Below are 23,762 nucleotides of genomic sequence, written 5' to 3' on the forward strand. Positions count from 1 at the left end.
ACCATGGGGAAGCAGGTTGTCCCCCTGCAGCCCGTGGGGTCCACAGGAATGCAGAGATCCACCTGGAGCCTGTGGACGAGGTGCCCACGCCAGAGCGGGTGGATGCCTGGAGGAGGCTGTGGTCCAGTGGGAAACTCAGTGGAGAGAGGGGCCCTGCTCCCAGGCTGGAGCAGCCTGTCCTTGGAGGGATGCACCGCGTGGAAGAATGACCCACGTCACAGCAGTTTTGCGAGGACTGCCTGCCCATGGGAGGAGACTCATGTTGCAGCGATTTTGGGAGGACTGCTGCTCATGAGATGGACCCACACTGAGAAGTTCTCGGAGAACTGTCTCCCATGGGAGGGACCCAACGGTGCAGCAGGGGAAGGACTCCTCTCCCTAAGCAGTGGAAGAAGATCCTGGTGATGGACTGACCAAAACCCCCATGCTCTGTCCCCCTGCGTTGTCAGTGGGAAGGAGGGGGAGGTTGGGGGAAGAAAGGGTGTCTTTAAGGGTTTATTTTACTTTTCATTATCCTCCTCTGACTCTGTTGGTAATCAATTCACTTTGTAACTCTAAGATGAGCCTGTTTTGCCCTTGGAGTGTTTTCTCCCAGTCCTTATTTCGACTCATGAACCCTTTATTAATTTTTTTTTTCTCTCTTCTGCCCAGCTGTGGCAAGGGAGAGCAAGTGAGTGGCTGTTGTGGGTGCCTGGCATTTGGCCAGCATCAAACCACGACACTATGCCAATTTGGACCGGACACACAGACTGGTGTGGGACCACACGGACACAAACCCATACACCAGTGCAGGACTGCAGGGACACAGGGGTGGGTTCACGGACTGGTGTGGGTCTGTATGGACACACACACGTATGCTAGGTGCATGGACAGATACACAGCTATGCATGTAGACAGAGGCATGGACACACCCATAGGTGTGCATGTGCACATAGAGGTATGGACATGCACACACATGCACACATACAGGTGTGCAGACACCTACCCGCACTGGAACACGTGCACAGGCAGACTCATGTGTGCACATATACATCCACACGCACACATGTACACACCTGTGCACACACCCTTTGCATTTCCATGTGTCCATAGCACACAGACGTACACACACATGCACACCTATGTACATCCACAGGTGTGCAAACCTGTACATGTGTAAGCACACACACAAATACTTCCCATGCACATACACAATCGTATACATACACACTGCATACACCTGCATGCACAGGTGTGGGCAGACACGTGCATTATACAGATTGTGCACCCATATAGGTGCAGTGTGTGGGCACAGTGGACTCCTGAAAACTCCAGCACCCCTTGTCCTCGGGACCCATTTAGGCAGGTGGGGTCCAAGTGGGTGCTGTGTCACACTCTGCACCTGTTGGGTGAGAGGAGCCCACAGGTGCCATGTGCCACCCTGACACACACATGGCCCTGTCACCCATGTAACCTGCCTTTGCACGGCTGGGCAGGGGCAGGAAGGTGCTGAATGTGGGCAGGGGGCAGTGGGTTTATTTTCTGTGCAGAGCATCTGGAGCAACCAAGCCACAGGGAGCACGTAGGGCACATGGCTGCTGGAGAGTCTTGTCCCAAGTGCACACAGTGCCTTGGTCTCTGGGGTTCTCAGCGCACAGTAGACATTCCTGGGCATGCCGGTGGCTGTCAGCACTCACACTGTGGTGGGGCACACACCCAGCCCTGTGAGGCAGAGCTGCCATGAGTGCTGTGCCAGGGTGTACAGAGGGGGAGCATCCCTGAGCTGGGGGCACCTGAATGGGGGCCAAAGCTGGGCTCGCTGGGGGGATGCCCTAGGCCGGAGTTACTGGAACTGGAGGACACCACAGTGGTGTGCACAGGAGGTCCCTGGACTGTGGGCAGTGCGGAATGGTGTAGGGGTGGGAGATGCCGGGTCAAGAACTCACGAAGTTGGTGGCCTTAGGGTACTTGTGAGACCCCATGGCTGGGGATATCAGGGAACATGGAGAGGGTCCCAGGACTTGTAGAGATGAGAGACATGAAGGGTCCCAGGGATGAAGGCAAAACTAGGCAGGGGGTGATGCAGGGGATGAGCAGAGATCCCCAGTCACTGCAGGCCCTGGTGACACACTCAATGCTCTGCCAGCCCTGGGCACCCAGGGGACTGCTGCCCTCCATCCTCTAGAAGGGTGTCATGTGGGGCAGCTGTGGGACCACATGCTCCCCCACCCCCTCGGGCTCCTGGAGCACCCAGAGGGGTAGATGGGGCAGGGACGGGTGTCCTGAGTCTCCTGGCACCTGCCCCTCATGCCCAGATCCTGGAGGGAGCTGGAGAGAAGCAAGAGGAGGGAGAGGAGTAATGACAGTCTGATGATACCTGGGGAAGGTAGTGGGGATTGCACTGGCCCTGTCAGTCATTCTGGGTGCTGAGGCTTCCACAGTGCTGCCAGCTCCATCTGCCACCTCCACTAGGCACTGCTACTCCCGGGTAACAGCCCTGCACACATATTTGAGTTGCCCTGTGTGGCTAGCACAGCTTTTTCCCATGAGAAATTTTCTTGTGTTTTATAAATAAAGATAAAGTTTGGATGTTGTTGGAGCAGTGTCCCAGAACTTGGACAGTGCAGGCCTGGCCAATCAGGCCTGGGGGAAGGCTTCTGACTGACCAATCTGGGTGACTTTTGAGAACTCTATATATGTGATGAAATCAAAACAATAAAGGTCATTCCTTCTTGCCACTGAGAACTGGTGCCTTCATTACTCTGCTAGCTGCTCAACAGCGACAGCCCTGGGCAGAGAAACAGCCCCTTGTTACCCCCCACCCCAGCTGGGGGCTGCCAGCACCTCTGTGGGGCACCCGTGGGGCTTCTGGGTCCTGGCCATCCCTGTTTGCATCCAGCTACAGTGCCTGGCAGGGTGCCTGGGGAGCAGCTGCTCTCCACAAGTGGGTGAGCTCCATCCCGGCGCCCCTGTATTGTGCCCGGCCCAGATTTGCCCCAACATGACAAGGGCATGTGGGACATGTCCCCTCTCTGCCCAGTGCTAGCCTGGAGGATGTGGGGTGGTCATGCCCACTTGGGAGGGGCAGCAGGAGGGATAGTGAATGGGCACCCTGTGGAAACAAAGCAAAGCCTCACTATGGGCTTTGGGGCAGGGGAAGGAGCTGGGAACAAGGCAGAAGGGGACAGGGATGCACTGGCTGGCCTTGGGGAGAGAAAGGGCCCAGTGCAGCCTCCTGTGCCAGCAGCAGCTCCCCAGGCAAGATCCTGCCTGAAGGTGTGTTGGGTGCATGTCCCCAAAGCCAGGTGCTCCTGGTGCTCCCCTGGGATGCCAGGCTGTGCCCAAAGGGCTCATATAGCCATGGGATCTGCAAGAAGATTCTCCCTGCAAGGTGTACCCAGGCATCAGGCTGGGGTTACTGCACCCTGTGCTTGGCAGCCCCAGCAAAGATGCAGACAAAGTGCCAGGGTCATTGGGTGAGAGTGAATTGCTGCTCCTCCATCCTTGTTGTAGCACCTGTCCCACTACCAGCACAGAGGAGATCCTGCTGCTGGAGCAGTCCCTGGGTGCCCATGGGTACCCAAGGACGGGGCTCAATTGGCACAGTGCATACGAGGACACAGGGCTGGGGTGACAAACTCCAGTGCTCACCCATTTCCAGATGCTCAGCTGGTCCAAGGAGTGCTGGCAGCAGGTGAGGGTGGGGGGCCACTGGCATCCTGGGGTGTCCAGGGCTGGGAGCATGCCCAGCTCCATGCCTTTTATCATTGCTTGCCCGCCTGAATGAGTCAACACCACACACTTCCTGATTGATAGGGGCCAGACCTGTGGGCTTCCAAAAAAGAATTCCCCACCCATCACCAAGATGTGGGTAACTGGGGAAAAGGGGCAGGAGAGGAGCCTGGGGCTCTCTGGTTTCTCACTCTTCCAGGATGGGAAAGAAATTTTGATGCTGGGCAGGAAAGAGAGGGATTGGAGTTGACAGCACCTTGTCCATCAACAAACACTCACAGGAAAAATAAAAGGGCTGAAACATCCCCATGGAGCTTGGGCCAGCAATAACAGGTGGGGCTGGAGCCCAAGCAAGAGAAGACCCTGGCAAGAGCCATGAGATGAGGAGAAACAGCATCCAGGTGACAGTGCCCCCAAGCTCTGGTAACAAGGATGATTGCCACCTGTGTCTTACTGCTCAAAGAATGGAAATTTTGCTTCAGCACTGCAAACAGGGCATCATATCCAGCAACAGACAGGTTTGTTTGCAGACACTTACCCAAAATAGCCCTGGCAGAGAAATGCCTTGGCCATGGTGACAGACAGCCCCATGAGACCTGGTTCATTGCCTCTACATGGTCCCCTAGGATTTGTCCCATAGAAAGGGATGCGGGACATCTCTTGTTCCCAGTCCCATGGACGCAGCTGCCTGCAGCCATATCTGTTCCCCTCTGCACTAGGACAGGTCTATGCTCCAGGGTAGGCACTTCTCACAGGTTCTGCTTGAACCAGCTGGGATTTACCCCTGCACCCACCCCCTCCAGTGAAAGCACATGGGCAGTTGCACAGGGCTACAGCCTATGGCAGCCTATCCCGGGGAGCACCTGCTGCACCCCAGGGACAGTGCAAGAACAGGCCAAGATGGTCTTTAGCAAAATCAACCAATTTATTTATTCACTGTCAAGCAATAAATAGAGGAAAGTCAGGCAGCAGGGGTGCTGAGAGCTGTACTGACCCTTCTGGGAACCCAGAGCCCAGCAGAGCCCAAGGCTTGCATGACAGCAAGAGTGCAAAAAGGCAGAGAGATATCTGCGACAGTAGTCTGACCTCTGGGATAGGACAAGACCTGAGCCCTGCTAGGTACCCAAGGAGCTGAAGAGCAAGTGTGTCAGAGGAAGCAGCAGGTAGAGCCCAGCACGGGCAGCTGCCTTGGCCTCTAGCACAGGAAGGAGAGATGGCAGCTCAGGTCCTTCCAGTTTTTCCACAGCCCTTCCAGAGCAGAACTGCAGGGTAGGAGAGAGGCTTCCTCCCTCCAGCCCAAGTTCTCAGCCCAGTGAGATGCCTCTGCAGCTGACACTAGACAGGGATGGGATGCATGTGAGTCAGGAAGGAATCCCACAGACAGGGTCACATCAGATCCTGACACCACCAGTGCGTCAAATGGAAAGGACAGAGGCACCTGGGCTTCTCACCCTCCCTGCCCTGGCTCTGCCAGGAGATTCCCAGCCACCTCCCAAGAGCTTTGTACTCCAGTCTTGGGACACAGCTCAACTCTGAGAATATCAAGCCAAGCCCCCCTGCCCACCAAAACCAGGCAGCAGCCATGGGGGCTGCAGGAAGGACAGATGCCATGAGGCAACCACCCCAGCACAAACTCCTGCCTTTAAAAATCCAAATTTACATAAAACAGTCATTGTAAAACCTCTCCATTGAGCAGTGCTGCATGGGGAGGGGAGATGAGCCAAGTGAGCCCCAGGCAGAGCAAGATAAACCCTAAAGCCCAGATCTGCAGGAAGAGGCAGAACCCAGGGGTGATGTGCTGGGGCAGTGGGAATTACCAGCAGGTGCAGGACTCTGCAATCATATTCTCAAACTCCTTGTACAGGATGTGTCCATTGTGCTCCTTCACAAGGACACTGATGGGGCTGTAGCGATAGGGCACACAGGAGGGCCAGGGCACATTGGCATCTACCAGCTGATTAACAAAGTTCTGCACCAAAGCATGGTTGGGCGCATGGTAGTCATAGCAGAGCAGGTGGAGACAGGTGCCCTTGCAGTACTGTGGGTTGTAGCGGTGGGGAGCAATGATCCAGTGGTCCCAGCCCAGCTGTGCAAAGCTGTCAGAGAAGGGGCAGAGGGAACAGTCACTCTTCTCCCATCTCTGCTCCTGCAGGTAGTTGGGAGGGTCATGAGCCAACGTGCCTGTATCACACCGGTGTTGGTGGGTTCAGCTGTCAGAGGTGCCAACCTTGCCTGGGTATTGTTAAGGTAGAGAAGGAGGAAAGGGCGGCTAGGGGCCACTGGGGCATCATGGCCTCCTGCTCGGCCAGCATGCACACAGACATGCCGCAGTGCCAGGCCCCCCACGTTGCTGTTCCCCAGCACCAGGTAAGGAGTGATGTCAACTTCAGCCCATCCATGGCAGGGACGAGCAGTAGGGCTGAGCATCACCCTGGGTGCCTCGCCAGCCACCACCAGCTCGAGAGCACAGAGGAGATGACTGCGGGCCACTGACAGACTGGGCAAGTAGACCACAATGGCTCTGAGGAGGTGCTTGGCCTCTGGCTGGCCCTCCAGGTGGTAGGTGAGGGCCTGCAAGTACCAGAGACTTGCAGAGAAACAGTGACCAGTACCCTCTTAGCTGAGTGCAGCAGGCACTGTGCAGCACCCCTTTTTTCCATGGTGCTGCCACAGCCCCACACAGCACAGTGGAGCCTGTGACAGCCATCTGCCCCAGCACAAGGCAGAAGCTGCAGCAAACAGAAGCCATGAGCCAAGGGCAAAGAGAGTCTATAACATTTCCCATCCTCTGCACTTGACACCACTAGCCTGTCAGAGCATCAGGCAGGGTGGAAAGGGGAGAAGGGCACACAAGGGCCAGTGATGCATTTGCCCATCTTAGCCCTGGGGCAGAGCCTTGGACTCCTGCCAAGTGGAACCCCATGGCCAACTGCAACCCCAGCCAGGACACTGTAGAAGGGGGAAGGATGCAGGCATGGGACCCTGCCTTCAGAGCTCAAGCCCATCCTACTAGCTCTGCTAAGCCCCCATACCATCCTTAGTGCCCACTGATTCCTTACCTGCCTAGGGCTGACCCCCACAGGAACTGGCCTGGACCAGGCAGATGGTGTTGGCGCCCAGGCTGCGGCTGTGGCAGGGTCAGCCTTCGCGGTCAGCGGCACGCCGGTACCGATTCAGCGTGTAATGCAGGGGCTGCACACTGGCTGGCCACACTTGCCAGCCTGGGCTGCTTGGTGCCTGTGTTTGCAGGGCCTGCAGGAGGGGCAGGATGGGGACAGCAGGTGGGGAGCCAAGGGGCAGTGGGGACTGGTTTGCAGCCTGAGAAAGGGGCACAAGGAGGAGGAGTAGGCTGGTGAAATGGTAGGGCATAGCCATGATAGGTGAGTTTGGGGAGGGAGAAAGTAAGTGGGACAAGGTGGGGCTGACCAGCAAAAGAATTAGGGAGAACCTGCAGTCATGCTTCTCCCCACTTGAGAGGCAGAGCTGATTGTGGGCACCAGCAAAAGGATCCCAGGCGGCTGCCAGCTCCTATCAAACCAGGACGACCACACCAGCTGTTTCAGCTTGGCAAAGGAGCAGAAAGGTGGGGGAATTCTAAATGCAAAAAGGAGTACAAATTCCAGGCTAAAACCCAGACCAGGAGCAAAGCTAGTCAGACAGAGCCTGGCTATGGGGGCTGTAAATGTGCTGGGGTAGGGAAGTGGGGTGGGAGAATTAGCTCACTCAGACCTCCTGGTCCTGGCCAGCCTCCTCCTACAGGGGTAGGAGGCTCCTTCCCAGGCCCATTTTAAAGGCATGATCTCAATCATGTTTTAAAGAAGCAGGAGCTCCCTGGGTCCCAGGGGAATGGGGCTGGAACCTGAGAGGGTGCTCTCATGCAGTGAGAGCCCCTCCAGATCCCTCCACTCTGTGCTGACTCTCCAGTAGCTCAGCACCTTTGTGCCCGTTGCTGCAAGCTGGTCCACACTACCCCAAGAAGGCACAGAGCCTGGGGGTTTGCTCACCAACAGCCCTGCAGCTCAGCTGGGCTGCCCAGTGCTTCACTCTACCCAGCTGGCACTAAGGCACATGGGTGAGCAGAGTGACCCTGAGCCCAGCAGTGCTGAGTACATCTGGGTCAGCCAGCAGTACCTCACTGCAGGCATCATGCTGCCATCACCATCAGCATGCCCACAACTTTGCCTACCTTGACCGGTTTCCAGGTCTTTCTGCCAGCACCTGCCCAAAACCGAGAGGTTGTGAGCATGATACCCACCCTCTCGCTGGCATGGGTCATTTAAGGCACTGTCTATAATGGAGGCTGTGGCCCCATGGTGCTTACCTGGGAAAGGCACTGTGGGCACACTACAGAGTGGGATATGGGCAGCTGCAGCCAGTGCCACCTCCAGAGCCCCTGGTGTAAAGCCTAGACCCACAGTACTGTTGCCCTCCAGCTGGGATAGAAGGGGCCAGGGGGTGGGCACACTGGTTGGGAACCACAGGCCATAGGGACATGGGAGAGCTGATGGGGCTGTATTGGTGCCTGCTGCCCACCATTCCTTGTGGGCATGGCTAAGGGCTGGGAGGGCTGTGTGGGGGTGTGTGTGCTGCTTATTGTGCTGTGGGACCACGTGATGAGCCAGGCACAAAGCCCTCTCGCCTGGCCGGGCAGCCCTGGTTACTCATTTGGGAAAGGGCACAAGGGGCAGGTGAAGCAGAGAAGGCTGGGAAAAGTCCAGGCATGGCAACAGCCAGTCATGAGTGGGGGGCATGACAAGGGGGGGTGGGAAGACCATAGGGGAGAGCAGGAGATTCAGGTCAGGGGTGGACATGTCAGATGTGAAGGCTCTATGAGGGGGAGTCATGCATCACTGCTGGGTGGGCTCCAGCACTACAAAATAGACCAGGTACCATGCCACCCTGTGCCCTGTGACACTGGCACGAGGTACTGGGCTGCCTGCAGCTGGGCTGGGCAGGGTGCAGGCAGCGTTCAAGGCAGGTGCTCGTTGACAGGGACTACCAAGAAAAAATTGAGAGACCCTTCCAGCACTGGGAATGAACAAGCCTGGCGGGCTTGCCAGCCTGCCACTGCAAGCCCACCCTCCCAGGCTCGTGACAGGCAACCAGGAGCCACAGCCGCTGCTTGCAGAGCAGAGCTTTCCAGGCTGTCTGGGCTGTCTGGAAAGGAGATGAGTAAGAGTCGTGGCCCCAGGCGGGAAGGGGAGGAGCAGGACTCTCAGAGTCCCCCAGGAATCCGTGCTGATTCACTTCCATCATCCCCGGCTGCCACCTGCCGCCTCCTCCCCCTGCCTTGATTTCCCCCAAGTGGCACAGCTGTACCTCCTGGGCTAGGCAGGGAAAAGATAAAGGTGAAGAACGGCAAAACTGCCACGCATGCCATGAGGTGCCTGGCAGGATAGGCACAGGGTGGGGGCTGACATGGGCAGGTCAGACAGGAGCTGGCAGCGTGTGCTGGCCTGCGAGCAGTGGAGCTTGGGGCGCCAGTGTGACTGGGGGGTGGGGAGCCAGGAGGGCTGCATCACCCAACTGCCACCCCCTCACACCTGCATGAGTGCTGTCAAGCTGCTGCCATGTCAGGCTGAGCTGTGCCGAGCTGGACCTAATGGTGTGGGTCCCTGGAGGCACCATATTGTGCTGGACCAAACTGAGTTGTTCTGAGCTGAACGGTGCCTGGCCAAGCTAAGTGAAGCCAGGCCAAGTTGTGCTGAGCTGAACCGTGCCAGCCCTGCTAGTCCAAGTCAACAAAGCTGAACTGCGCTGAGCAAAATTGGGCCAGGCCAAGGGGAGCTAAGCCAGATGAGGCCCCTAGTCATTCTGTGTGGTACCAAACTGAACTGGGCCAGCTCTGTGTTGTGTTGAGCTGAGCTGAGCCAAGCCAGAATGTGCCAACCCAGGTGAACTGCACTGAGCCGTGCCAGGCTGAGGCATACTGGGCCAGTTAACCCATGCTGGCCCCCCTGCCATCCCACACTGAGCTGAGCTGTGCTGTGTCATGCTGCACTGAAGTGTGCCAGCCTTCTGTATCATGCAATGCTGGGCTGAGCTGGACTGAATTGAAATACGCTGGCTGGGCCGTACCAAGCTGAGCCAAGCAGCTCACTTCAGGTACCTGGGCCAAAGGATGGCATGCCAAGCTACTGAACAGAAATGTGCTGTGCCGTGCCACTGTGTGCAGAGCCATGCCGTGAGTTGTGCTGAGCCAAGTCGTGCCATACCATGCCATGCATGCCATGCTGAGCCGTGCCATGGCAATGCCAAGCCGTGCCATGGCAATGCCGTGCCGGACGCCGCCTTCCCCCCGCGCCTCATTGGCGGCGGCGGAGCAGTCCCGATGCGGGCCGGCCCCGCCCCGCACTCGCCCCGCGCCGCTCAGCCCGGGCGGGCGGGGGTGTCATTTCCTCTACGGCTCGGGGCCGGGCCGGGATGGGGCTGAAGCTGTAGCCGCCATGGAGCGGGCCGAGGGCCGGCCCGGCGCCCCCCAGTACGTGCATGTGCAGCTGCAAGGGGGCGCGCCCTGGGGCTTCACGCTGCGCGGCGGGCTAGAGCACGGCGAGCCCCTCATCGTCTCCAAGGTAGGCACCGCCGACACAGTCCCGTGTGGGCTCCGCGGCATCCCCCCGCGAGGGGCCTCCCGTCCGTGGCGGGGCGCGGGAAATGGGAGGACACCCGGGGCGCGGGGGTGTCGGGGGTGCGGGGAGCCCCGGCCGCGAGGTCGCGTGTCCTGGCGCGGCGGGGCAGAGGCGGCCACTCGCACCCACGACCCTCGCGACCCGCCACTTAGAGCCGCGGGGAAGAGTCGGGAGCGAGAGGGGCGGAGGGACAGTCCGGGCTCGGCGGCAGGAAGAAATTCCTCTGGCACATCCGTTGGGCTGGCGTCGGGGGCGGCCCCCACATTCCCCCTCACGTCTTTCCCGGTCCCGTACCGCGGCCCGTAGCCGGGAGAGGACAGCCCCCTTTCGTGTGCCCATCTGTCGGTGCCGTACCCATGGGCGCCCTCGGCACCGGGCTCTGCGAGGATATTTAAGGCCACGGTGGGGGAGCCAGAGTCCATCCCGTCATGCCCCCGCACCCCTGGAACGCAGGGGCAGGACCGTGCCCGGGACGGGGTTGGCGCCGGAGTGCGGTGCCGAGCGGGATCCGGTCGCAGCCGGGATCGAATGCTGAGAGTGACCGCTACGGCCCCGACGTTTCACCGCGCACAGGGGTCACAGATTCCCGCGGCCCCCGCCAGCGCATCGCCCTGCGGGGAGACTCGCTGGGAGACCCGCAGGGAGCCGGGCAGCGTCCAGGGGAACCCCAATACCCACCCCTCCACGGAGCCCGGACGGGGCCTTGTCGCCAGGCAGTTTGGCCGCCTGCCCGCCCGGAGTCACCGTCCTGCTGAGCCGGGGTGCGGCGGGCCGGGCTGGCGGCCCCGGGGCTGTTCTCTGCCTCGAGCCGGGCTGACTGCGCCCCCGGGCCGTTCCACGCCCTCGGCGGGACGCGGGCAGCGCGGTCTGGCTGGGGGAGCTGGAAAAGTGGCTCTGGTCCCAGCCCTGCGCCCTGAGGTGGCACCGCCGGCGGGTGCGCAGCCGGGCGCCGAGGGGGTAACTGCCCGCATCCCGTCTCGCTGCCGGCCCTCGAGGTGGTGAGTCCCCGTGGGACCGCTGGTTACCGGCGGAGGGGTCGGGACGGCCCGGGGATGTTCCCCACCACTTTTGAGACGGGGGGTGGCTTGCGGGCCGCGGGGTGTCGGCCCCCGCGCTCCCCCGGACACGCCGCCACCGCGTGTGTTCGGCAGACAAAGGGGGCTTGTTCCAGCGCTTTGTGCATTCAGGGGTGGGTCCCCCGGGGCCACCGCTCCGCTGCTGCGGCTGGCCGAGGTGTATGCGGAGAGGGGGCGGCCCACGCTTGCGGCTCGGGAGGCCCGGGCCGGAAAGGGGAATCACCGCACTCGGGTGACACAGTTTGGCCTCTGAGCCCACTCCGGGTGGGATCCCGTCTTGTAGCAGTCCCACGGCGGTGCTCACATGGGCTCTAAGCCATCCATGGGGCTGCGAATGCTCTCCGGCACAGGCTCCCCCGAGCACGTCGGGACCAAGGAGGGAGGTTGGTGTGGGGCGGGGTGGGTTGTGAGTCCTAAGACAAGTTTCTCCTGAGACGGGCAGACATTCCTGTGAACCATCTGGTGCCCACCATTAGCCACACTAGGGCTGGTGTTGGGGAGGTGTCCCTGGCTGGCCCAGCCAGGCGGGGCAGTCGGCGGTGGTGTTTGGCTGCCAGTGCTGAGTTCACTGGTGGCAAAGGCAGAACTAGGGGCTGTTTGTGCCAGATTCAGCTCTTGGTGAGCAATGCCAGAACTGAGTCTGTCTGTCCTGGTACATGTGGTGGCCCCCGCATGGATGCAGACGCTGGTGGTGTCCTGCAGCAATGGGGACAACCTTCACCTCTGAATCATCCCCATGGCCATGGCAGGCAGGACTGGGGGGGCGCGTGACTGGATGGAGAATTGGTGCGAAGGTGTAGCCTGCCTTGCATGCTCTGCTGGTGCCCAGTGGTGGGTAGCAGCATGACAGGGTAAACCCAGGTGCTCCACCGACTACATGGTGGGACTGGGAGCCCTCACTGGCAGCCAGGGTCCCCTGCCAGACAGGCAGCCCCATGGCTGACATCAGGGTAGGAGGGCAGCCTGCCTGCACAGGCAGGTGCATTGGGCTATGCCCAGCCTGGACATGGCATTGTGCTCAGATCCCTGAAAAAATGGGACAGCTGTTGGTTGCTGGGCACAGCTGTGCCAGGCAGGGCCATGAGGTAGTGGTACACTGGGCAGGAGGCTTGGCTGCCCATGCCTGCCTCCTTCCTAAGGTGACATTTTGTACAGGGGTAGTGGAATGCCCCCTGAGCCGTGCCCAGCACTAGGGCTGGAAAGTGGTGCCCAAAGGCACATGCACCATGATTGCCTGCTAGGAAGCCATGTGTGCTCCCTGGCACTGGGGCCTGGCTGCTGCCCAGGCTGGCCCTGCAGGCACTGTGAGCAGAGCTCATTCCTTGGCCAGGCCTGGGAGTAACTGGGCAGGGTGAGGAGCCCAGGGACAGGGTGGGTGCAGGAGCCCCAGCATGGGCCCAGATTAGCTCTGCCCTGTGGGTGGCTATAAGGTCTCACCACTTCCACTCTGGGCATGGGGCACTCTGGGTCCTGCCCCACATGCCTGCATGCCCTGTGCCACTGCCACCATGCTTGCCAGCCCTGTGGTGTGAGGGTCTGGACTTGGCAATCCCTGGCCATTGCAGTGGCAGGATGGGTGGAGATCAGTGCTGGCAGTGGGCACTCTGCTTACCCTGGCTGGGCACTGGACATCCCAGGGCTGTCCTCACTGCACCTACCAGCTAGGGCAGAGGGGATGGGCCAGGGTCCCATGTGCTGGCAGCACCGTTGCCCTGCTTCCTCTAAGTAGAGCAGTACAGGGTGCCAGGTTAATTTTGGCCAGGGGTGTCAGGGAGGGTAAGCATGTGCCAGGGCTCAGCACTTCACCTACTGTTGTTTCCCATGGGCATGTGGGGTCAAATGGCATCCTTTGGGCATTGAAATCATGGGTGCCCAGACAGGCTCAATGTGGGTTGGAAGCAGCAGCAGGGGGCTGGCATCCACGCTGGACAAAGGGCCCTTGTGCTGCCTGTGCCTGCGGGGGAATCCGCTGGGATGGGACATTTTTCTTACCCCCCCTCCTTGATGCCCTTGCTCAGAAATTCATGTGACCAGAGAAGGGGGAGAGCCTGGCCCCGCAGATCCCTCTGTGGTGCCTGAGGCTCAGGCACCTTCTCCAAAGCCTCTCTCTCCCCTGACACCCACTGCCTGTGGAACATCCCCTGGGATATTCTGGGGGCTGTGCCCAGTTTGATGCCCCTCTCTGTCACCCAGGTGGAGGATGGTGGCAAGGCTGCACTGTCCCGCCGGCTGCAGCCGGGTGATGAGCTGGTGAACATCAGCGGGACGCCGCTGTATGGATCCCGCCAGGAGGCCCTGATCCTCATCAAGGGCTCCTACCGCACTCTGAAGATGATCGTTCGCAGGTTGGCAGTGCTGTGGAGGGGACACAGGGAGGGCCAGTGGGGCTTTACCTGCCTGGGGGACTGGCAGGAACCTGGAGGTACCCTTGTCTCCAGCTTGGAGGTGCCCTGCTGGGACAGGGTGGGGAGCAGCCCCTTTACTTCTGTCAGCACTCTCGGTGAGTGAGGGTTCCCTAGCCAGCAAAGCCAGGGCATTGCATTAGGCTCACCACCCCCTTGCTGGGCGGTATCCCAATAGTGGCCGCTCCTCTCCCTTCCTGCCTGCCTGCCTCCTGCCTGCCTGCTTGCCTGGGAAAGGAAGGAGAGGCAGGGCTGGGCCTTGCAGTCCCCCCCCGCACCCCTCCAACTGCATCCATTCCCTGGCTGCATCCTGACTGACTCCAGCTCCAGCAGCACTCCGGGGCAGGGACGGCGCAAGGGCACATCCCAAGGGGCAGGGGTCCTACGGGACTCTGCTGGGGCTCAGCATCATCCATGGTGAGTTTGGGGGCTCTGGGTAGTCCCTGTGCTGACCCCACAGCTAGCCTCTTTCCTCATCCAGTCAGTGGGTGCTGTGGCAGCACTTGGGTACTTGGGAGGTACAGCAGTTGGCTTCTGACCACGTCCATGCAGTGGCATGTGCTGGGGGGACTGGAAACTCCTATGAATGGCATAGGGATGGGACAGGGACCAGCAGAGGAGCCTCCCCAGAGACATGATGTGGCTGGTGCTTGCTGCAGATGCTGAGGGGCAAAGGAACAAGGGGGAAGGTCAGGCTTGCAGTGGAGACACAGATGTGGCTGTAGTGTCCCTTGGAGTAGCCAGTCCAGTCCTGGCAGGGACACTTGCCCTGCCCAGGGCATTGCCTATGGGTTGTGCGGGGACCATGTCCTTGGTCTCCTATTGATGCAACAACAGGGATGCCACAGTCTGGGGAGCCCTGGCCAACTGGGTGAGCTGTGGGATCCCCTTGCCCAGTGGCGGGTGCTGGCAGGGCTGGACCCTCTTTGCTGCCATCCCCTTTAGGCGGGCTCTGGTCTGGAGGGGACAGGAAGCCCCGTAGGAAATGACTTCAGCCCCGGTTCCTTGGCCTGGCTTCCTCCCCATTCTTGTCCTTTCCCGCTGTTGCTCTTGGCAGGAGGAGTGTGCCCGTCCTCCGGCCCCATTCCTGGCACATGGCCAAACTTGCCGAAAGCTGCCCCGACGTCCCCACCATGCACTGCCCGGCCGATGCCTTCAGCCTCTCCTGGCCCTCGGGGTGTGATGTCAGGTGAGACCCTGGGGGTATTTATGAGACTAGGGAGGCAAGGGGAGGGGGCAGACGGGATACCCTCTTGGGTTGTGGCAGTAGGGGTGGGATAGGTGCTTGCCTACACCACTTTCGGGCATCCCCCCTCATCCTGCCACTGCACTACCCTTTCCCTTGGCTGTTTACTCCCAGCTCCCGGCGGGAAGGGGCGGTGGCTCTGCTGGAGGCGGCCAAGAGCTGCTTAGTCCCACTGCCCCAGCTGCCAGAGCTAGGAGGTCTCAAGTGGCTGGAGTTACACACAGCCTGTGTTCCCTGTGCCTGCTCCCCCTGCCAGTGCCAGGGAACCTTGGCGGTGCCCCCAACCTGGGGGTGAAGGGCAAGTTGGGGCTGTACTGCCCTGTGCTCTGTTGTCCCAGGGAGGGTGTGTGTGTGGGTGTGGGCTTCTTGGGATCTCTGCAGAGCTGGATGGGGGGTGGCAGGTGCCTGTAACACTGGCTTGGGGCTGGGCAGCCGCGAGCTGTCCCTGCAGTGGAACCCACTGTCCCGGCACTGCAGCACTGACCGGAGCAGCTCCATCGGGAGCATGGAGAGCCTGGACCATCCTGGCCAGGCCTACTATGAAGGAGACCCCTCACCCGTTGACCAGGGCATGTACCACAGCAAGCGGGACTCGGCCTACAGCTCCTTCTCTGCCAGCTCCATCGCCTCTGACTGTGCCCTCTCTCTCCGTCCTGAAGAGGCCGTGTCCATTGACTCCAGCCTCCAAGGCCCTTGCAAAGCCCCTGATGGGCGCTGCCTGACCACAGGCACTGAGCCATCTGCCAGCCGGCACCGTGAGGCCTGGCGAGCACCTGTGCCCCCCCAGCCCCCTGTCAGGAGGGACAGCCTGCGGGCAGCCTCAGCTGGAGGAGGGGACAGGCGCCGGGCATCGGTGTCAGCAGACATGCTGCATGCCAAGGGCCGGTGGATCTCTGACACCTTCCTCTGCCAGCGGGATGGGGAGGTGGAAGTGGTGGGCAGGAGGACACTGGTGCCATACCCCACAAAGGACTGTCTCTCTGCTGATCAGTATTACATGCTGAGCTCCCACCTGGACCGATGCCCGGCTGAACCACTCCTGGGGGAGAGCATGGATTCTGATGACCAGCCATACCTGGATGACAGCATGCACCGAGTGCCAGATGCCATGACAGCAGGTGACAGCCCATTGCTGTCCCCTCTCAAGGGCCATGTGTCACACCGGCACAGTGCTCCTGAGCAACTGCTGGCCTCCCAGCTCCGCTCCTTCCAGCTGGGTTCCAGCAGCGGGCAAGCCTCACCAGCTCCCAGTGGGCACCGCTGGACCTTGTCCCCGCTGCATTCTGAGGGCAGCCAGGGGGGAGCCACAGGGGCTGCCCAGGACCCTCCGCACTGCCCAGAGCCTTGCTGCCGCCCATTGCCCTGCCACTGCTGCCCTGAGCTGCAGCAAGCCTGTGGGCAGGATGGCCAGGGGGCCAGCCCAGCACTCAGTACTGAGGGACCAGTGGAGGAGGAGAGCCGGGCAGGGGCCCGGCGGTCTGGGGGTCCTACCCACCGCTCTGCTCAGATGCGTCGCCGCAGCAACCGCTTCGCCACCAGCCTGCGCAATGAGATCCAACGGCGCAAGGCCCAGCTTCAGAAGGGCAGGGGTCCTGGTGCACCTCCACCTGGTGAGGAGCCAGTGGAGGAGACTGAGGAGCCCCCCGAGGGCAGTGTACTGGCAGAGGGACCCCCTGCCGTGCCTGAGTGTCTCAGCCCTGCGCCGAGTGAGGCCAGCAGGAATGCTGGTCGCTCTGGGGACCGGGGTATCCCCACCCCTGACCCAGTGCCAGCCCCCAAAGGGCCCCCGTCCCCTGAGCGGATGGTGCCAACAGCCAGGGGCCGCTGGCACTGGTCCTCGGAGCGCAAGCTGCAGCCGCAACACTCACCCAGCCCCAGTGAACTGGAGAGCTACAGCCAGGGCCTGGTGGCCCGCAGCTCTCCGCCACAGGGCAGCGATGAGGTGGTCCTGCTGCCCTTTGCTGACCGCCGCCGGTTCTTTGAGGAGAGCAGCCGACCGGCACCACCCCGGCACAGCAAGCCACCAGCAGGTGATCCCGGCGCCTTCCAGCCCCCTGGCCCTGAGCACCGGGATGTCCGCCGCCTCTCCGTGGATCAGCCCTACAGCCCCCCCTCACCCAGCCGCCCTGGCTCTGCTGGCCCCTATGCAGAGTGCTGCCGGGAGCAGCCCCACTGTTACAAGCCACTGGGGAGGCCGGGGGAGCTGGATTACCTGCGGGGCTTCTCCTACCCCTGTGGGGTTCCCCTGCGTCCTGAGCCCTGCCGCTACTGCGGAGGGGACCCATGCCCACCACCACTGCCCCGTGGCCACACCTGCCGCTGTCACCCCGTGCCCTGGGTGCGTTGCCCTGACTGCTGCTGCCCAGCCCCCCGTCCTGGGCGAGAGGAGAGCGATGCCTGGCCCCCCCGGAGAGGTTTCATCCCGGTGAGTAACTCCCTATGGGACTGTGCTGGGGAACAGCACTGGCACCCCCTTGCACCCCTGGAATGTGACCCTGGGTTGGGGTGCAGAGTACTGTGCCCCCATTGGCCCTGCAGATCTCCTGCATGGTTTTTGCACGTGGATGAAGTTGGGACAGAGGTGCTGGGGAGGGGGAATTCACACTTCCTCCCCCCCCCCACACAGGAATTTCCTCAGGATGAGTGGGAACCACCTGCAATAACCAGGAAAGTCAGCCAGTCCATCAGGTGAGCCTATGCCAGATGCCAGGGTACTGGATGTGTGTGCCACTTGGTAGGGACCTCCGCCAGGGCGATGTGGGGACTGGCATGATTTTGGTTGGGGATGTACAAAGCACCTCCCGTATTGTCTTGGCCATGCTGGGCATGGTGCCCCTTGAGGCGGGAGGGGGCATGCAGGGCAAGGGGGTGTGAGGAGGTGTCCACAGCAAAGGTGATCCCTCCAGAGGTCTGGGGCCATCTCCAGGGGTCTGTGCCCAGTGGAAAAGCCTGGGCTTCTCCCAGCAGTGCGACTGGATGACTAGCTGGGGTAGATGAGGCAGGGCCTGAACTGCCAGATGAGTGACTGTGTGGGGGGGGACGGTTGCCTCCTTCTCTTCCTAGTGATCTCTCCCGCTACCCACTGGGCTTCCCAAGGCTTGGCTCCTTCCACACCTGCCTTGAGAGCACCGAACCAGAGTGGCCACCCTGCTACCGGGCCACATCCACACATGACCTCTTGTGGGATAGTGACTGCCTGGCCCACACCCCTGAGAGCCCGCCGGATCCACTGCACCGCCCACTGCGGGGCAGAGCCTTCTCTGAGAGTCACCTCAACCTGGAACATGCCAGCTCCTGGGGCCGTGACAGGAAGGACCTTTCCCATGCCAAGCTGGACCCTCCAAGCATCCCCAAAAGGAAGGGCCCTCCACCTCCCCGCCCACCTCCCCCGAACTGGGAGAAGTACAGGCAGCGCCGGGCATCCCGGCACCTGCCAGATAGTGCTGGGCATGGCTCTGCATTCTCTGCTGCCCCGGTGCCAATCTGCAGCATTTCTGAGGCAGTGAGGGAGCGGTCACAGAGCCTCACCAGGGAGCAGGAAGGCCAGTCCTGGGGGCACACTGCTCGTCCTCCCGCTCCACCAGGCGCCTGGCCCCGACCTGAGCTCCCCAGGTCATTCTGCAGGACTCCTGGGCCCGATGCTGCCAACGCTGAGATTTGCAGGCAAGTGCTGCCATGGCATGGGGGTGGGAGTGAGGCTGTGGGCACAGCCTGGACACATGAGGGGCTTTTATGGGCATGTGGCCCCTTGTACCCTGTGTCAAAGTATCCTAATCCACCCCTTGGAGCACCCTGTGGGATTTTTTTGCATTGTGGGGTGTCCCTGACCTCTTTCCCTGGGATGGTCATAGCCCTGAGTGTCCCTGTCCCCATGGGTGGGCAGGGGAGCTGACATGCTCTGGGTGGGTGTTGGCAGGCTGTCAGGGGCTGGGGAGAAGCGGACGAAGATGAAGCAGCCCTGGGAGATGGAGGAGCAGCCCCAAAGGCTCGTCCAGAACCATGAGCAGGGCTGTGCCAGTCCCCGAGGGGTGGGTGAGTGCTCCCTGTCCCTGCATTCTGGCCCTGGCCCTGCCCTGCCAGAGGCACTGAAGCCCAGTCCTGGGGCAGTGGAGGGGGTGAGCTGCCAGGACAGCCGGCCCCAGCCCCGCTACATGGACTCCGAGGAGCAGCTGTGGGACGTGACTGTCAGGGACCATTCCAGGGCTAGTGTCCTGGCCCCCTGCCCTGGCACCACCACTGAGGCGATGGTGACAGGGGAGCAGCAGGCCTGGCGGAAGTGTCTCCAGCAGGACTGGCACCTGGAGGCTCTGGCACAGGACAGGTAGGGCTGGCATGGCAATGGGCCCCGTGCCAAGGACAGCCTTACACCCCCAGTGCTTACCCCTGTTCCCCCCAGGCAAGGTTTTGAGCCTGTCTCGCTGCCTCCCAGGAGTGCTGTCAGCTCCAGCTTCCCAGTACACTACAGTGTTGCAGTGGGCAAAGCCGAGCCACTCAACAAGGTGAAGGCACTGCCGGAGGTAGTGGAGGGGAGTTCGGAGGATGAGGAGGAGGTGGACCACGAGCTGGTGGAGAAGAAGGTACAGACACTGCTGGGGACAACACCCTCATGGTTCCCCACTGCCCTTGCCAGGTGCTCGTGGAGACTGGGGGCATTTCTGGGTTGTCACAGGGACTGAGGCATCATTAGTTGCTCATGGGAGCTGGGGACATTGCCAGGCACTCACGGGCATGGGGGTCATTGCTGGATGCTTGCAGGGACCAGGAACATTGGTACATGCTCACACAGGGTTGGGATATTGCCAGATGTCTGCAAGGACCCAGGGGCATTTTCAGGTGCTTGTGGGATGTGGCAGTCTTATCAGATGCTCATGGGGACCAGCGGCATTTCCAGATGCTCGGTGCTTGCAGGGGCTGGGCTCTTCCCAGATGCCCACAGGGACCAGGGGAATCCACTAGATGTATGCGGAGTCTGAGTCATTGACAGATTCTTGCAGGGACTGGGGATTGCCAGTAGCTCATGGGAATCAAGGGTACCACAAGGTTCTTGTGTTCTGTAGGCCCCAGCACAGAATTCCTGCACCTCTGTGCTGGTCCCCTGATCCCATGGGGAGTGGCCCCAGTTACACCTGACCCCTTTGCTCTGGCAGCTGCAGCTGATTGAAAGCCTGAGCCGCAAGCTGGTGGTGCTGCAGGAGGCACAACGGGGGTTGCAGGACGACATCAGTGCCAATGGGGCACTGGGTGAGGACGTGGCTGCCCGCCTGCAAGCCCTCTGCACCCCAGGGGAGTTTGACAAGTACCGCCTCTTCGTGGGTGACCTGGACAAGGTGGTCAACCTCCTGCTCTCCCTCTCGGGGCGCCTGGCCCGGGTGGAAACTGCGCTGGGCAGCCTGGGGCCGCACGCCCCTGCTGAAGACAAGGTGGGCATGGGGCAGGGGTCCTACACCCATGAGGTTTTGGAGTGTGAGATGCCAACATCGCCCTTCTCGCCCACAGCTGGCCCTGCGGGAGAAGCAGCGGCTGCTGGTGGCACAGCTGGAGGATGCCAAAGAGCTGAAGGAGCATGTGGGGCGGCGGGAGGAGGCAGTGGGTGCCATGGTGGCGCGGTATCTGCCTGCTGAGCACCTCCAGGACTACCAGCACTTCGTCAAGATGAAGTCGGCCCTCATTGCTGAGCAGCGAGAGCTGGAGGAGAAGATCAAGCTGGGCCAGGAGCAGCTCAGGTGCCTGCGTGAGAGTCTTGGCCAGGCCTCCAAGGGCTGCTAGCCCCCTACTCAGCCTCCCTCCAGGATCCTGGGTGTGGTCCTAGTTTGCTGCCGAAGTGGATCCAGCTCCTTGTGGGCTCTCCATGTCTGTTCGTCTGTCCACCCCCCTGCCTTTTATTTATTTTTCTGGTTTACCAAGCAGGGGAGGGGCTACCAGTCCAGGTGCCAATGGGCTATTGTGCCACAGAGCTGTCATGGGTTCTGTGTCCACTCAGCAGCCTGTGGCCCAGTAAGACCAGATGGATGGATGCTTCCACCACCCTCATGGGTCCTTCTGTGCCCATGGGAGTCCCTTCAACTTGTCCTGGACACCAGTGCCTGTCTTGTATTCGGTGCTGCACCACATGCCTTAAACACTCTCCAGCTACCTTGGGGCCTATTCATGTTGCACCTGAAAGGGTTAAACCATGCTCGCCCTCTGTCATGACTGTTTGTCCGGCTCTGTCCATCTGTCCGATGGGAACTGAAGGAATTTCAGCGCCAGCATCCTTTTCCTCCCCATTGTGTCAGAAACAATGGTCCTGGCCAGCAGGCTCTTAACCCACTCCCTGCTGGCTGAGGACCACAGGGGTCTGAGGTGGTGCCAGTAGGTGCTGTGTACCAGCTGTGTACCCCATGCCAGTAGGGCATGGGGCTCTGGGACCAGTCCACTGAGGCCTACAGCTGCCCTATGTCACCAGTGCTGTTGGCATGGAGACAACCAAGTCTCATCCAGCCCTCACCTGCAGCTTCTAGCACAACACCAGAAGTGATTAATAGAGGAAAAACCACATTAAGGACAAAACGGGGTATCTGTCCCCTCTGTGCTGCAACAGCTCCAAATAGCACTTGGATGTCACCCCCTCACTGTCCACTTGTCTCCATGGCATGGAGAGGTGCCTTGATACTGATTTTGCACAGGGGTTTAACGCAACCAGCAGGAGCTTGGTGCAGGGGGGTAAATGTTTTGGGGAGGGGGATGGGCTGCAGTGCTATGGGGTGGCCCCATAGCTGGAGAACTCAGCCCCAGGGTGCAGGCAGCACCCATGCCTCCCTGTGTGCCCCAGCAGCAGCCCGCCTGTCTTGCTGCCCCTGCTCTGGGCCACCCACAGCCTGTTAAACACTGCACCCCACACCTGCCTGGCTGTACTGTAGGATGATGCCTGGCAGGAGTGGGGTCCTCAACATTCCCTCCATCTCAGCCACCCCCAGGGTCATTGCTAGGACCAAAGATTGTACCGACTGGGGGCTGTGCTGCTGTCATGGTGGGGTTCAGCGCCTCTGCACAGGGCCATGTGCCGGAGGAGCTGCCAGTGCCTGCATGTTGCTGCGTGCCATTGTACCTCTCACATTAAAGCAGCAGCAGGAGCTGCACATCTGTCCCAGCTGTGTCTTGCATGGTTTGTCCCTAAGCCCCAACAAGTGGCACTGGAGAAGGGAGGGGCTAATTGCAGCTAGGATGAGCCAGCTCTTGGGAGCTCTCGGGAGCTGAATGCCCTCATGGCACAGGGGGCACCTGAAGTGCAGTTGTGGACAGGGTGTCTTCTGCACGCAGTGGTCCTAGGGTGGGTCGGGGCACGAGGCAGTGCCTGAACCCTTCCCAGGGATACACGTAGGGGTCACAGCACTTGTGTGGTGGATGCAGCGTTTTCCCTGGCAATCTGCTACGGTATTGCTGCTAGAGCTTTCGGGGCAGCCCCGGAGAGGGGGTGGCCGTGCTCGGAGGCGTGTTGCAGTGCTGCTGCTGCTGGGCCTGTTCCGGGGTGCCCCGATTCAGGGCGGTGCGGCAGGGTGGTGCCCAGTGCTTTTTCTGGGGACTCTGCTCGCCGGTCGCACGGAGCGGTTCGGGCGGCCGCTGGGCGGCGCCAGCCCTCGCGCGGAGCTCACGCGTACAGGCGGGCGCGGGAGGAGAGGTGTGCGCGGGCACGCGCGCGGGGGTGGGCAGAGGCGCGCGGCGACGTGCGCGTGCACAGATGTTGGGATGGGACGCCGGGGATGCTCCAGAGCGAGTCCGTGCGTTTGAGCACAAGTGCACGGGGCGAGTGTGAGTGTAGGCGAGTGCACAATGGGATACACACGTGCACGCGCATGGGAGTGTGTAGGCGCGTGGCCGGAAGTATGTGGAATGCGAGCATGTGGCTGCACAGGGATACAGGCGCGTGCACGTCAGTGCACACAAGTGGACACATGCACGCACAGGTGGATGTGGGCACAGGCATATGAGTGCACACAGCTGAACACTTATATAGGTGAACACATGCACACGCCTGTGAACACACATGTTCACATAGCTGAACACTCACTATATGTGTGAGCACATGTGCACAGGGCACAGGGAGGGGCACAGCCCCGTGCTGCTGCTCACAAGCACTAATGGTGCATGACTGCACATGCAGGTGAACACACACACGAGGGAACTTGTCCTCTGTATGATGTGCACATGTGAATGCATGCACACGTGTGCACATGCAAGTGAGCAAATGAACACATGGGTGAATACGTGCACATGTGTGTGCGTTCACAGGGCCACTTGTGCAAGCCCTTGCATATGGATAACTGTGGGCACAGGGAAACTGCCCCATGACCCATTCAAAACCCCACTGCCCCTCTATGCAGCTCCAGCTGCTGCCAGATAGGACCATCAGCCCAAGGCATAGGGGCATGGCCAGGTTGTTGGGTACTGGGGTGTCACTGTTGAGCCGCTAGCAGAGAAAAAGACCTGGATTCTCAGCGTGGCAAGAAAAAAGAGAGCTTTATTGTTTTGATTGCAACTTATATAGACTTTTCAGAGGTCACCCAGATTGGTCAGTCAGAAACCTCCCCCTGGGCCTGATTGGCCAGGCCTGAACTGTCCAAATCTTGAGACACTGTTTTTAATAACATCCAAACTTTATCTTTGTTTATAAAACACAGGAGAAAAATTCTCATGGGAAAGACCTGTGCTAGCCACACTG

At 60.7% G+C, this 23,762-nt stretch overlaps 1 protein-coding gene and 1 pseudogene across 1 annotated transcript; one reads left to right on the plus strand and one right to left on the minus strand.

Annotated features, from left to right (window-relative positions):
* Window positions 1-5,283: 5,283 nt before the first annotated feature.
* Window positions 5,284-8,967, minus strand: LOC146437190 (bone morphogenetic protein 15-like; annotated as a pseudogene).
* Window positions 8,968-10,069: 1,102 nt separating this feature from the next.
* On the plus strand, window positions 10,070-22,190 carry SHROOM4 (shroom family member 4). The gene is given in 10 exon segments (XM_085060853.1): window positions 10,070-10,283; window positions 13,610-13,761; window positions 14,876-15,007; window positions 15,497-17,489; window positions 17,691-17,752; window positions 18,128-18,920; window positions 18,922-19,385; window positions 19,461-19,641; window positions 20,212-20,484; window positions 20,561-22,190. Coding segments are annotated over 10 exon segments (4,446 nt in total). The 5' UTR covers window positions 10,070-10,157; the 3' UTR covers window positions 20,831-22,190.
* Window positions 22,191-23,762: the final 1,572 nt, after the last annotated feature.

Source organism: Lichenostomus cassidix, chromosome 4A (assembly GCF_008360975.1).
Source record: "Lichenostomus cassidix isolate B80296 chromosome 4A, HeHo_3.0, whole genome shotgun sequence".
NCBI lineage: Eukaryota > Metazoa > Chordata > Aves > Passeriformes > Meliphagidae > Lichenostomus > Lichenostomus cassidix.